This window comes from Atractosteus spatula, chromosome 14 (genome assembly GCF_055471065.1).
Source record: "Atractosteus spatula isolate fAtrSpa1 chromosome 14, fAtrSpa1.hap1, whole genome shotgun sequence".
Classification (NCBI taxonomy): Eukaryota; Metazoa; Chordata; class Actinopteri; order Semionotiformes; family Lepisosteidae; genus Atractosteus; species Atractosteus spatula.
Window position 1 is genome coordinate 20,427,781 of NC_142719.1, and position 13,738 is coordinate 20,441,518.

A 13,738-nucleotide genomic window follows, 5' to 3' on the forward strand; every position below is an offset into this window, starting at 1 on the left:
ACAGGTGCATTTGTACTCATTTAGCATTACTCAAATATTGTAACCTTTCTAACATTTTCAAAAAGCTAAGAGTTGGACGTCTCAAGAGCCGCAGGGTTGTGACAGATGGAGACTCACACTCAGGCCAGTGATGATAATGCCCCCAGAGATGAGTAGTCCATCAGGGATGGACTCTGTATCCAGATAAGGGTAGGCAATGCTCTCATCCTTGCAGAAAAAGCCACGCTTGTATGGCTCCACAGTCTTCAGCTCACAGGCTAAAAAAGGGATTGAGGCTGAAACACAAAAACAGTGGGGGAGAGTTAAAGGAATACCCATACATTGACTTACTTGCAAGATAAAATTTGAAATCAACTCTGTTCGGGAAGAGTTCATCCTCTTGAAAGGTAACCTGCTCAAAACATTTTCCCTTAATTGGAATAAACTGTCTGATCTTGAATCAAAAAAGAGCAGAGGCATGAAATTAAGCTGCCTAAACTGAGCCCCCTCCTGCCTTATTGTCCAAATTAGTTAACCAGGAGAAAAGACTTTGTTTAAATGTGGAAATGGTCCCTTTTCATATTGTTGATCGAGATGAGGAGAGGACAAAAAAACAAATGTAGACAAATAGATTAGAGAGAACTACAGCAAATAAAGAGAGCTGATAAAAGGCATGATGATTCTTCCAGTCTTATACAGTTATATTACAGTATTGCCTACATTTATTTAAACATCTCAAGATCATTATTCATTAGTTTTGTGCACACACATTTATATTCCTTAATTGGTGGACCCTGTTCATTGACTCTTGTTCTATTTTGATTTACTATTCCAAACTCCACCCCAATGAAACTCTAAAAAATTACATAAAACTTTTTTTTCACTGCATTAGCCATACAAATACAAGACATTTTTAAAATAAGCGATTTAAATTGTCCTCAATTCTCCAATATCACCTGTTTGTTTGGAGTTAGTATTTTTATGAGGACCTTTCCCAAATGTTGTCCCTGCATTGACAGTATTGTGTTATATTCTGGATTTTCAGCAGTTGCCATGTTAGAAAAACAGTGTTTCCACTGTTGCCATGGTGGGAAACTTCGGTGGTAATGGAGTATGTATAATGCGCTTGCAGTGCCAGAGCCTTGCCTCATTTAAATTATTTTTTAGGACGCCTTACATCCTTTTCTGTGTACAACATACTACACACATTCACATGTCCACATGGACACACAAATCATTTTACTACAAATATGGCACCTTGTGGAAATGCAGGTAACACAAACAAAACTAAAACTAAAAACACATTTTGACCAGTTTTGGAATATATAATATTGCATATATTATTCTAGATGTTGTATAAAGATGTCCAACCCTACATTAACACCAAAAGACCCCCCTCCAAAAAAAGTAGTCCATTTGAATAAGTGTGTTCTAGCTGTCTAATTTATTTAAAATTAACAATGCCCATGTTTTCTCATTATGCCCTTTTCCACCATTATTTTCATTAACAATATTTTGGTTTCACATGCACAAGAAGCAAAAGTTACAGAATTAGAGAACTCTCACCCAGCTGTATTCCCACTTCCTAATGCTTATACAGTACATGAGCCTTTCCTGTACATTTAAACCACATGTTTGTTACCACAGTTTGTCACATAAATAAAACAGGTGAAGTCACAGGGGATAATCAGGTCAGAGCTCCTGCTGGTTTCTGTAGCGTTAAGGAGACTCACAAATAAAAAGGATTACACTTCTTCTCAGTGACGATGATACTCTGCTTATATACAGACTGGTTCTGTTTTCATGTCCTCACTGCGAACACTGCTGCTGTACAGTATGTTAAGTGAGGTACTTCAGTGATTCTAGTCTGCCCTTGTATGGCCTTGACCTTGACCTAAATTCCTAATCTTTAAGTAACAATGGGAATAATCAAATTTCCATAGAGCAAACTGAGGTGTGGGACCTTTGTACCTATAATGCGTACAATTCATTTGTGTCCCATTGTGAAAAAAGAAAAACATTTCAGTTATCTAAGACCAAGATAAAAATGTGACGCACTTTGAGGCAGTTTTGGCAAAGGCACTGCTGGGTCACAGCAATTCATTTTAATTTTACTCATTAAAAAATCGACATGACAGGTATGGTGATGAGATTGCAGTTAAAAGCAAGACAACTAAGGAGAAAATGACAGGTTACCCATAACAGAGATGCAGTTAATATAGACTAGATAAAGCACAGGCAAAGCCAAAGACAATGTTGGCCATCATACTGAAGTGTGGGTACAAATTGGTGAACAGTCACAGCAAAGCAAGCATATGGCAATAAAAGCCTTCCTGGGATTATATATTAACCCGACGCCATAAAATACACAAATGGAAAGCAAAGATAGACTACAGGATGTCATAATAGCAGGATGTTGCTAATGTGGTATAAACATATCAGTGCAAGAGAAATAATATTGCAGTCCATGGCCAATATATTAGACACTCTTGATCAAGTGAGTATCCTTTGAGGGGCAGTCGGACTATGTGGGACTAGGAGAGACCAGAGCCTCTAGATCTTGAAATCTCAATCCTATTGAGAAGTGATGGAACCAGTAGAAGAAACAATTCAACCACACACACAAGTCCTTCTTGAACAGTTTTTCCACTATACTTTTTCCAGACGTTAAACCAGTTGGCCATATTGACAGGGAAATTCTTTCCCCTGTAGATTAAAACCCTATCTGGTGAGTTGTAAAGGTCTAAATCACTTCTATTTTTAACATTAAAACACGCAGCATCAATGCAGCTCAATATGTAAGCGCGTGGCAGAGACACTGTGGGTAGGATGTTGCTGTGTTGTGGGTTTCTGTATTTGGTAGATGAAGTCATGACAAGATTCTATAACTCACTGATGAGACCAGAGCTCCGTTTCCTGATAACGGCTCAAGAGCAGTTCCATTTTGTGTCACAGGCATCATTTGAGTGTTACAATGACTTCCATTTGGTGCGCAAGGCATTCCTTATTAAATGAAAAGACTGTCAAATGTCAAATGTCAATTTTTTTGTGTCCTAACTAATGCTATGACCAACTCAGTACAATTTAGATTCTGTGTTTTATCAATGTGAACTTCAGAATCTGTTGATTTATTCATATATTTGTGCATTATATGACAAGCCATTGTGCTATACCAAGGAGAGAAGATATTTTCATAATATTGATCTCTGTTCCAGAAGGCCAAAAACAACACAAGAATGTATTTCCAGTGACAGAAGAGTATGCATCTGGTAATGCCAGTGAATGTCTCTTGAACACGCGCCTGAATCATTTCTTTAAAGAAGCCTGGTATTTTCTGACTTGCAAGTGGTCGGGGGAGCACACGTTGCTGAAATCATGGCGTGGGACTGTGGTTGACACAGGGTGAATACGTCAAAACCAGAAGGGAAATTCCTTTCTCCGACCTGGAGGAAACTGGGCTAAGGGCTCCTGTCACCTCTGCGAGGAAGAATATGTGGTGGCGGTGATCCACTCAAATCACAGAATGATTCATCACTTTCTGAGATCACGCAACCTTTAAGCGAATAGGGCTTCCTATATTCTGAAGACGTCTCACAGGGTAGTTGGCACAGACAGCAAATGCTGATTTAAATGACTGAAGACGGCCTGCAGCAAGTGAAATTGAAAAAATTCTCAGATAATGCCAACTTTCATCTTAAAAGTGGATTCCAAGTCAATTTAGGTAAAAAGTTGTATTTATTTACTTATTCTTTAAACCTGTAAAGTCACTGACTTGAAGGTACTTAATATCTTACTGTTTTTACATTCATTAACATAGTTTTCCAGAGGGAAGGTAGATTTTCCTCTGGTTCAAAGGTTCTTTCATTCTGTTGATTTTGGAAAATAAATAGTAACCTTTTCCCCACTAGGAACAAAAACAATCACCCACAGAGGGATCCACCCTTGCCAACTGCAAAACCACTTAGCGGAGAAACACAGATGTAAATGAAGGATTGTAAATTAGATACAGAGCTGGAACAATAAGAAAATATTAAAAATCTTAAAACTCTGACAGACTTTCAGCATTTCACAATAATCTGTGTTTTTCATCTTTCCCTCTGCCCACAGCCTTTGGGAAATAAGGTCACCCTTTGCATAGTCAGAGCACGACAAAGCTTTCATTAAAAGAAAGATGCTGGTTATGTCAGAAAATTAAAAGCAAGAATTGTCCCAAGTACTATGCATCAAATTCAGATAATTATGTGAAAACGTCATATTTTTGCAGAGTAAATGCAAAAAAATTAACAAAACCTCAGTTATCTGAATAATTACAAATGGAAACCCATTTATAAATATTACCTTGCTGCAACAAATCTATTTTCTAACAGTTTAATCCAATACAGGGTTGTGGAGGAGCCAGAGCCTATCACAGCAAGCAATGGGCGCAAGATTCAATAGACTCGAGGAGGACACCAGTCCTTTACAGGACAGACACAAACACACACTGGCACACAAGGGCCAATTTTCCCCAAAGCCAAATAATCAATCACTATGTTGTTGGACTGTGGGAGGAAACCCTTGTAAACATGAGGGTTAAAAGATATGAACTCCACAGAGACCACCCCAGGTCTAGAACTGAACCCAGGGCTCCAGCTCTGCAAAGCAGCAATACTAACCACTGCTCCACCATGCTGCTCCTGCTTCAACACAGCATATTAATTAATTAATTAGTACTATACTGAAAGTGAATACTATTCACTTGACCACAAAGATAAATACAAGATCTTTGCCTATTCCAGCAGACTGTCATGAGCGATCATCCTATTTAGTTATTAGTAAAAGTGTGTTTCTAACAGGTAACTAACTTGAGTTGTCCCAGTAGTCACTCGCTCTATGGAAAAAAACTGAAAGTGTCTTTTAATTCCCAATTTTCTATTAATTAGTAAGTGTAGATTGCAAAGCTGACATGGTGCTAATGCGTCATGAACTGCCTGCAGCTAAAAGTGGCTATCATTTACAAAGCAGCTGTCTCTTATAAAAGAGACATATGTGCCACGTATGAGATAGGATGACATGTATATTGGAAGGGTTATGGGTCTTTCCTGATTTAGAAATAGTCCTGACATATCGGAGAGAGAGGAAGAGGCTGACCTTACAAGCCCATTCTGTCATGAAGTTTGACACTGGAAAGATCCCTCTTCTCTCCTATTTTCTAGATGCATTGCCATACAAGTTAGACTAAGACTGCATTCAGAAATTCACAAAATACACTAAAGCAAGACAATGCCTTTTGGCAGTCTGAAGATAGCTCATGAGGTAATGAATGACTGTTACAACACAAGGTCTCAAAGCTGTGTAATTCTAGGGCAATGTGACCTCAATCAAAGATTACTTGGCCAGTGTCTCCCCAGTTACAATTTAGGTGGCTGGATGCGAGAATCTGAGCTGATCTCTATTAAAACTGTTGTTACCAGACTACGGGATAAAAGTTACAGATCTGATTTCCTTGCAAGGCCATGAAGCTTCCTCTCACAAACAGAGGTACTGTATACTGGGCAACCCAATGTTTAAGTATTATTTCACAGAACTGGAAGTGAGCAGCCCATCAAAAAGAACACATACACTTTCACAATCAAAGCCCTGACCAGATGAATCTCTGAGTGTTACACTCCTTTGTGAAATGCACAAGAAAATCTCTTGATGACTGTATAATAATAACCATCAACTGCAGACTGCTAGTTACAAAAACAGGGAAATAGCTTAAAAAAATAAGTTCCATTTTACCCAAGTGCAATTATTGTAATACTTGTTTCATACCAAATAAATGCTTGAAATTACACAACAAAGACATTTGCACACCTTCATTCAAAAGACTCGTGCCAAGAATGGTGACGCTGTGTTGATTTCTTCATTCCTTGTAGTTACTGTTTGCTAGACAACAGCCTTGGTATGTCTGCATTTATACAGACAATGTGATGCTGTCTGCTTTGATACAGTATTGGGTATTTTTTCCAGCTAGAAAGGATTCAAAGAAAATGTGCAGCATCCATTTGGTAATTGTGTCTTCTCATCAGCGATGACAGAAGTGCATGCTGTATTGTGAAAGCTGTGCTGCGTGTTTGTAAAGGACTGCTGCACACAGACAGGTTAGGGAAATTGAAGAGGAAACTGCCATGCAGTATGAGTCAGCATGAATCCCAGCAGGAGACACTCTGTCACCACTTGCCACCTGTGTCAGTGTATCTGTTGCCCTTGGGGAGGAGGGGATCAAAGCTCATCAGCATCCCCTGAGAGTGCAATCCTGCCACCCCCCCAACATATCTATAGCTCACCCACAATGCATCCCAAGCGGGCAGATGGACTGTAGCCCCACTGGATCACTGCAGTGACACCACTGTTCTCAATCCTGCATCATAAAGCACTTTACTTTCACTCATTTTCCATGATTTACAATCACCCAGTTTTTCCCATCATGCACCCACTCAGTTTTAAAATCACTAGTCAATCCAAGGCTCAGCTCTGCAGCAATGACTCCTCCACCTGCATGAGAGGCAGTTTGACGTGTGGACATGGTACTCTGACACACCCACCTTGCAGAGATCTTCATCTTTTGACACACAAGCTCCACAGCGCCTGACAGGAGAGACAGCACTGATTGGAGCAGGGGGTGTGTCTTTCACTGACATCACTGCAGGCTTGCAGATGTTCAGCAAGTTTCAGGAATCACTGTTTCTCTGGATAGCAGATAGATCTCTCTTTCTAACACTAACTTACTCTACCCCACACTCAATGATGCTGCGTCAATTATGCGCTGCCACAAGGGGAATCCTGTCACAGCTGGTAGATTATAATAATAATTAATAATTGCTTACACATATATAGCGCTTTTCTGGACACTCCACTCAAAGCGCTTTACAGTTAATGGGGACACCCCTCCACCACCACCAATGTGCAGCATCCACCTGGATGATGCGATGGCAGCCATAGTGCGCCAGAACGCTCACCATACATCAGCTATCAGTGGGGAGAAGAGCACAGTAATGAAACCAATTAATCAATGGGGATTATTAGGAGGGGTGTAACCCCGGGTGTCCTGGCCAAATTTCCCATTGGCCCTTACCAATCATGGCCTCCTAATAATCCCCCTCTATGAATTGGCTTCATTACTCTGCTCTCCTCCCCACTGATAGCAGATGTGTGGTGAGCGTTCTGGCGCGCTATGGCTGCCGTCGCATCATCCAGGTGGATGCTGCTCATTGGTGGTGGTGGAGGGGAGTCCCCATTACCTGTAAAGCGCTTTGAGTGGACTGTCCAGAAAAGCGCTATATAAGTGTAAGCAATTATTATTATTATTATTAATCGCTATGCGATTCTCATGCAAAATGAACAAAAATGAATGTGCTGGAGGAAAACAAGCTCCGAAACTCAATCAATAATGCGCACAATCATCACAGGGCATCATCTGCCCTCCAGAAAGAGGCAGAGAAACCATCCATCTCCACAGACATGGACTGCTGCTGCCCGGTGGAGTCATCAGGGCTCACAAAGGCACACCTACTGTATCTGTAACTCCCTATCTGTGGTCAAGTACACTGCCATCCTTACCCAGCTCTGGCTCTGAATAACACAGCAAGAGTGGAATCTGGAGGATCTTGGTGTCAGAAGGAAAGCAGCACTAACCTTCAGAACTGGGGTCGCTTAAGATTACAGGAAAGCAGCAGCCATGTCCGTTTAGAATGCAAAACAGCTGCTCTAGACACAACACAGCCAAATGAATAACATAATGAATGCAGGCACTGATAACCCAGAGCAGATTCTCTGAGCGAGTCCGTGCATTTCAGAGCTCTGACGAGCACAGCTGCCAGTTACTCGCTTATCACAGGAGCTCCTCTTCTTGAAAGAAGGGCCATTCCTTCAGGCATATACAGTACGCCTCGTGGACAGGAAGATTGTTGGCAGACTGTTGAAAGGCCCTGCACGCAGCTTCCTCAGCCTGAGCCCAGAGGGGTCTCGACTCACGCTGTTCCAGTTAGATGAGACTGAGAGGAGAGGCACAGCAACAGATGGTCACATATTTCATTCCAAGTACAGATGAGGCACATCATGGGAAACTATCAAGAGGCATTTCTGCCTCATAGGGATGAAGCCTTGCAAAATTGTGAGTAATATGTTAAAGCTTTTTAATATTCACAGAAATAGTGGCTATGTGGAAGTCTCCCACAAGGCCCAGTCAGTACAGGCTCAGAGGGCAGGTTGGGACCTATAAACTAGAAGATGTTGGTTAGCATCAGGTTTCCACATTTTATTTTATTTTTATAGCATGGCATACACCACACAGAATGTAAGAAAAAGCAGCCAAAAATATAGATATCAGCCACTACGATAACAGCTATCACCTCAGAAGCTTTAAGATGGAGATTTTAAAGCGATTTGTTTCTCTTAACAATGATTTTGCTTTTACACAAGAAATTTACAGGAGAAAATCAGTAACAGAAACTGAACCCCACTACTGAAAATTTGTTTTCTCTAATTTTGGGAGTTTGGCACTGGAAATCATTTCTTGCTTTTCTGCTACTTCTTAATATTGAAAATGCTATGCATGTTTTCAAGGGGAGGAAGTGGCTGCTCCTGGGTGTCATGTTCTCCTCTGTTTATATCAGTGCTTTAACTTCTCAATCCTCCCATGGAGCTGTCTGTTTACCCATACTGCTTAGTGGCAGCATAACGGACACTACTGTCGCTCGGGGCAACACAGTGCTGTGCCAGTGTCAGCACACTTTGGCTCCCTGTAGCAAGACGCAGCGTGACTTTTTCTATAAATCAAGGAAATAATGCAGTGTGATCTCTTAACTGTGCTACAGAGTTGTGGGAATGGGGAATAAAATCATAAGAAAGGTTACAAATGAAAGGTCATCCTGCCCCAGCTAGCACATTTGGTAGTTAGTAGCTAATTGAAGATCTCATCCAGTCGTTTCTTGACACAAGCCAGGGTGTCAGCTTCAACAACATGCCTGGGTAGTTTGTACCACACTTCCACAAACCTTTTTTGTAAAGAAAAGCCTCTTGGTCTTGCTTCCATGTAGTTTCCACTTGTGTCCTACGGATCGCATTTATATAAGCTTCCTCAAGCACTTGTAAACAGGCTGTCAGTCCCCGGAGAGGGCTATGTAAAATTTCATCTGTGATTTTATGGGCTATAAAACACCAACATTTGTAGCTTGCTGAAGGTCTATCATCTTACAGAGCCCTCACCGAGTGCTGCTTCACAAATCCAGACTACAATGCAGAGGATGGGTGCATGTATTATAAATCCTTATCTGCCTAGTCATGAGCTGCACTGGTTAACAATCTCTGATTCTAACATTCCTGATTCCAGATGTTAAAGGAAGCAAAACACTGTTCTTTACGATCTCAAACAACGCACTCCACCAGCCCACCAAGGGTTAATAACATTCCAGACAGTTGTCATTGCTGCTGTTCAGTGTGACATCTGTCATGTTTCTCAGGTGATTCACAGAGGACTGTCTAGAATCACAATTGCCTGCTTAACGTGGAGTACCACACATGGTCGACCAGAACAAGAAAATCCTGTGCAACTGAAAAAACATACTTTTCTGCCCAAGGCTTGATTAATCGACTGCAGATCTCTTAACACACACACAAACACACCCGCAGAAAAGTGAAAAGTGCCTCCTGTTCACCGACAAACGCAGAGCAGAAAACAACACTAATGTGAGACCTGCCTTTTAGCTACGCCTGAAACCTCTAAGCACACATGACATCCTTGTTCCAACAAACCTAACCTTCTATCGTCCAATGAAGAGCTGGATGCGAGCAGCGCGTTTCAAAAGAGACTGGCTCGCGACACGATGCGAAACGCAGGCAGGAATGCACCCGACCCCTCGCACAGAAATCTGGTAACCAGCTGCGAACATCCTCCGTGCTGGCCAGCAGGGAGAAAGCATTTCACAGTAAACATTCGGGCTTGGGAGGGAGGGGGGAGGTCGAAAGCTCTGTTTCCAATTTACGGAGCCACTGCCCGGAATGATCTAACGGAGAAAGAAAAACAAGAGGAAAAGAAAAAAGAGGAGGGGGAAAAGGGGGGCAGGAGGGTTTGGAAAAGATCTGGCCATGCTTTCTCTCGAGAAAAACAAACCGATGCAATTAGAGACGGGCCAGGAATGCATAGGTCAGATTATCCCGTTAATAGTAGATACAGAGTTTGACATGTTAGGTTTTTTTAAGTAAACACAATTTAGTCTCTAGATAAAATACGCATCCTTCAGCTCATATACAGATTACTGAGCTCTTAATGTTAACAGGATAAAGACATGCAGTCTACTTACAGTGATGACAGGCCAATGTATAGTTATAATCAATCTCACTTTAAGATTGGAGTTAAGATAGAGTTCTGCTCGGGGTAGGCTCAGCACACCACAAAGGAACCCGTCCCCAAGCAGCCCTACTCTTCCTCATATTCCTTACCTTGCTTGATCTGAGAAACTGAACAGATTGAGGCCTGGGTATCACTTGGACGTGAGACAAGATGCTCTTTGACCCCGTGTGAAAGACAGAGCTTGATATTACATAACCCAGAAATACTTTTTCTATCTGCTTTATCAAATACAGGGACACAGGGGAGCCGGAGCCTATCCTGGCAAGTAACAGGCACAAGGGAAGATACACTCTGAGTGGGACGACTGTCCATCACAGGGCTCACAAAGACACTAGGGCCAATTTACCCAGAAGCCAATTAGCCTACCAGTATGTGTTTGGGCTGTGGGAGGAAACTTAGGAAATCCACAAAGATTTCAGGTCTGGAACTGAACCCAGGGCCCCAGCACTGTAGGGCAGCAATGCTAACTACTGCCCCAGCATGCTGTCTGCCCATGTGATTACATAATATGCCGAACATATCACTGAAGGCCACATTCCTCACGGTGTAGCTAATTTTGGGCCTCCATGAAGAGAACCTTCTCCAATGGGCCACGGTACACCCTGATCTCAGACCAGCGATGCCGATGATACAGAATCTTTTCACTGAAGGGACATAAAAAAGGTAACACACAAGAGGAGGCCATTTTGCCCACCTAGCCCATTTGGTAGCAGTTAATTGATCTAATCTTTTTAATTGAATTTTAGCAGTAAATGACCTCATCCAATCACCAATCATTTCCTGAATAAAGCCAAAGTACCAGCCTCAAAGACACAGCTGGGTAGCTTGTGAAACAGTTCTCCTGCAATCCATTGTGTAAAAGGAGTGCCATCTGTCCTGACTGGAGAATCTCATCCAGCCATTTCATGAAAGTAGCCAGGGTACCGGCTTCTGCCACAAGGCTGGGTAGTTGGTTCCACACTCCCACAACCCAAAGTGTTTCTTGGGCATGACCCTCAGGAGACCCAAACACAAAACACGAGTACTGAAAGAGCCATCACCTTTACCTGCTGCAAATATCATACAGCTCAGCTTGAGGAAAAGAGCCCACCTAAATGTTTGCTCTCACCTGGAAAAATGTAACAAAATCACTACTTTTCCTCAGAATGGATTAGGTGTCATCACAAAAATAATTTCCGCGTGATCTGTTTTTATTTCACTTTTCGGTCAAGCACAATAGAGTGTTTTGTGGACATCCTTTTTGTCACTGTAACAGAAGAAGAACCTTGATGTGTTCAGTCTGAATGAGAGCAAAACAACTATGCCAAAACCAAAATGTAAAACAATATAAGTTGTGAACAAGGGCTGCTCCAGTTAGCAGGCTTTTTACTAATGCAATCCAGGAGCACAGTTGGTTGAATCCAGTACCAGTCAACTTTCTTTTCTACACAGCTCAAGAGGAAAGAAACGCCTGGGCACAGGATAAATACAGCTTGAAATGTAAAACTGAACATGAGGTTAGAACCCTGTAGATTTGAAAGAAAAAAAAAGAGAAAGAACAAAAACAACAGTAAATGTAGAAGCTTTCATTCCACTAGAGCCAATTCACCCCCTCCTCCCTCTCAAATCCCCCCTCCTCCTGCCCCCCACTTCCCCAAACCCCCAGGAGGTCACATGAAGGATACGACTCTGGGAAAGCCATCAGCCAGGGCCTGTGAGCTATCCCAGGATGCCGTGCGGGCAGGAATGTGTGGCGTCCTAGTCTCTCACACTCTGGGGCCTTGTGGTTGCTCATGCAGAGATAATTATAACCCTGACCCAATAAAGCCCGAGGAACCACAACCCGGCTTTCCCTCTAAGCGTCGAAAACAGAGAAGTGCAGTACAGAGCAGGCACTGCAACGTGCGACAAGGAGTTTGTTCAGCTGTTTGACGGAGGAGACTTTAAACAACGCGAGTGAGATGAATGTGCTGGTCAGCCCCCTTATTCCTCACACTACCACAGGTTCCGCAAAAAGAGAGGACGGCTTTCATCTGGAGGAGCTACTGTTGGGTATGTGTAATAAAAAAGACAACAGTGTGCAGTCAGCGTAGAGCTCAGAAGTTTGTCGAAGGGGAATAAAAGCCAATGAGTCTTGAAAACGTCTTGCCTGCGTATCGGCGATATGAAATATTACTACAGTTGTTGTTTCTCATAAGCTCAGGGGTCATCATTTCTCACTCCATCAAGTTTTGCATTGACTCTATGGATCATAAATCAGACACTACAAGCAACATGTGTCTATAAGAAAAAAAGGGCCATTCTTTCATTTCCCACAGGCCAATAATATGCCCTGGCCAAGCGGTAATGGATTAACTAGGGGTTTTCACTTTGAAACCCTACTTAGCAATAATCCTGGATTTCCACATGCTTGTTTCCAGAAGGTAATCGTATGGTACAACTTACATGCTTCTCTGCAATTCTGGAATATTCCCTGACAAAAATACTTTTGCACTGTATGGTAACGAAAATGAAAATTATGTTTTTTGTCCTTCTACAGGTGAAAAAGGTGCCAACGACATGCCAATATAATATCCCCTTTGCTTTTCCTACCCTTTCAGATAATTTAAAAACAGAGCTGCAGAAAAAAATACATTGTAGGGCAGTTATGAATATTTTTCTTTTGATGTTCATATCTCACACTCAGCCTTCACTGATCCTGCCACCCAACAATGATAAGGACACAAGTTATCCATCTTTGTCTGCAGTCCTTCCCTCTGGCCACAAAAGTGTCCATTACACACATCTGCAAACATACGGATCCTGTTGATTTCTCCGGGAACACTGGCAGGGAGTGAACGGAGCTAAACCACTAGAAATTACACAGCGCCATCTATCACAAACAGGAAATGTGAGGTTCTGCTCAGTGCCCATTCAGTTCTTTCATTCTGCAGAGTCCTGACCCCTGAGACCACATTCAATATGCTACTGTGACTTTAGTGTGTAGAACACAGCATCAGTTTTCTTAAGGGTACACACATTCAAATATACTTCCCTGGCAGAAAATGGAATTTAGACTCAGGTTGGCAAGACACCTCCTTGCTGGTGGAATGTTCTACAGTTCAGTCCATTTGGGAATTGATAACACGTGGAAAGCTGATAAGCTTAGTATCCTCCAGACATCCCGACCTGAGGACTTTCAGGCTGAGAGGAAAAAAAAAAGTAATGTACAGAATAGACGGGCTTAGAAGATTATTAGCAGGTCTGTTTGTTTTGTACTGACGAGGTCGTAACATTCAGGAGATCATTTTCACCTTCCTGAGGGTCTGTCACTTCGGCTGGGATGTTTCTAGGTTTCAATACCACGGACACTTTGGGAGAAGAGAGCTTGCAGGATGTTTCCGCCCCCCGTTTGTCTCCAGGATC

The 13,738-nt window shown here is 42.2% G+C and overlaps 1 protein-coding gene across 1 annotated transcript in view; it reads right to left on the minus strand.

The window, feature by feature from the left end:
- ppap2d (phosphatidic acid phosphatase type 2D) overlaps positions 1-13,738 on the minus strand; it is a 46,636-nt gene that overhangs the window by 11,370 nt on the left and 21,528 nt on the right. Inside the window, exon 2 of the mRNA XM_088932850.1 lies at positions 118-275. Coding sequence (XP_088788976.1) covers positions 118-275 — 158 coding nt within the window. The remainder of the gene's footprint in view (positions 1-117; positions 276-13,738) is intronic.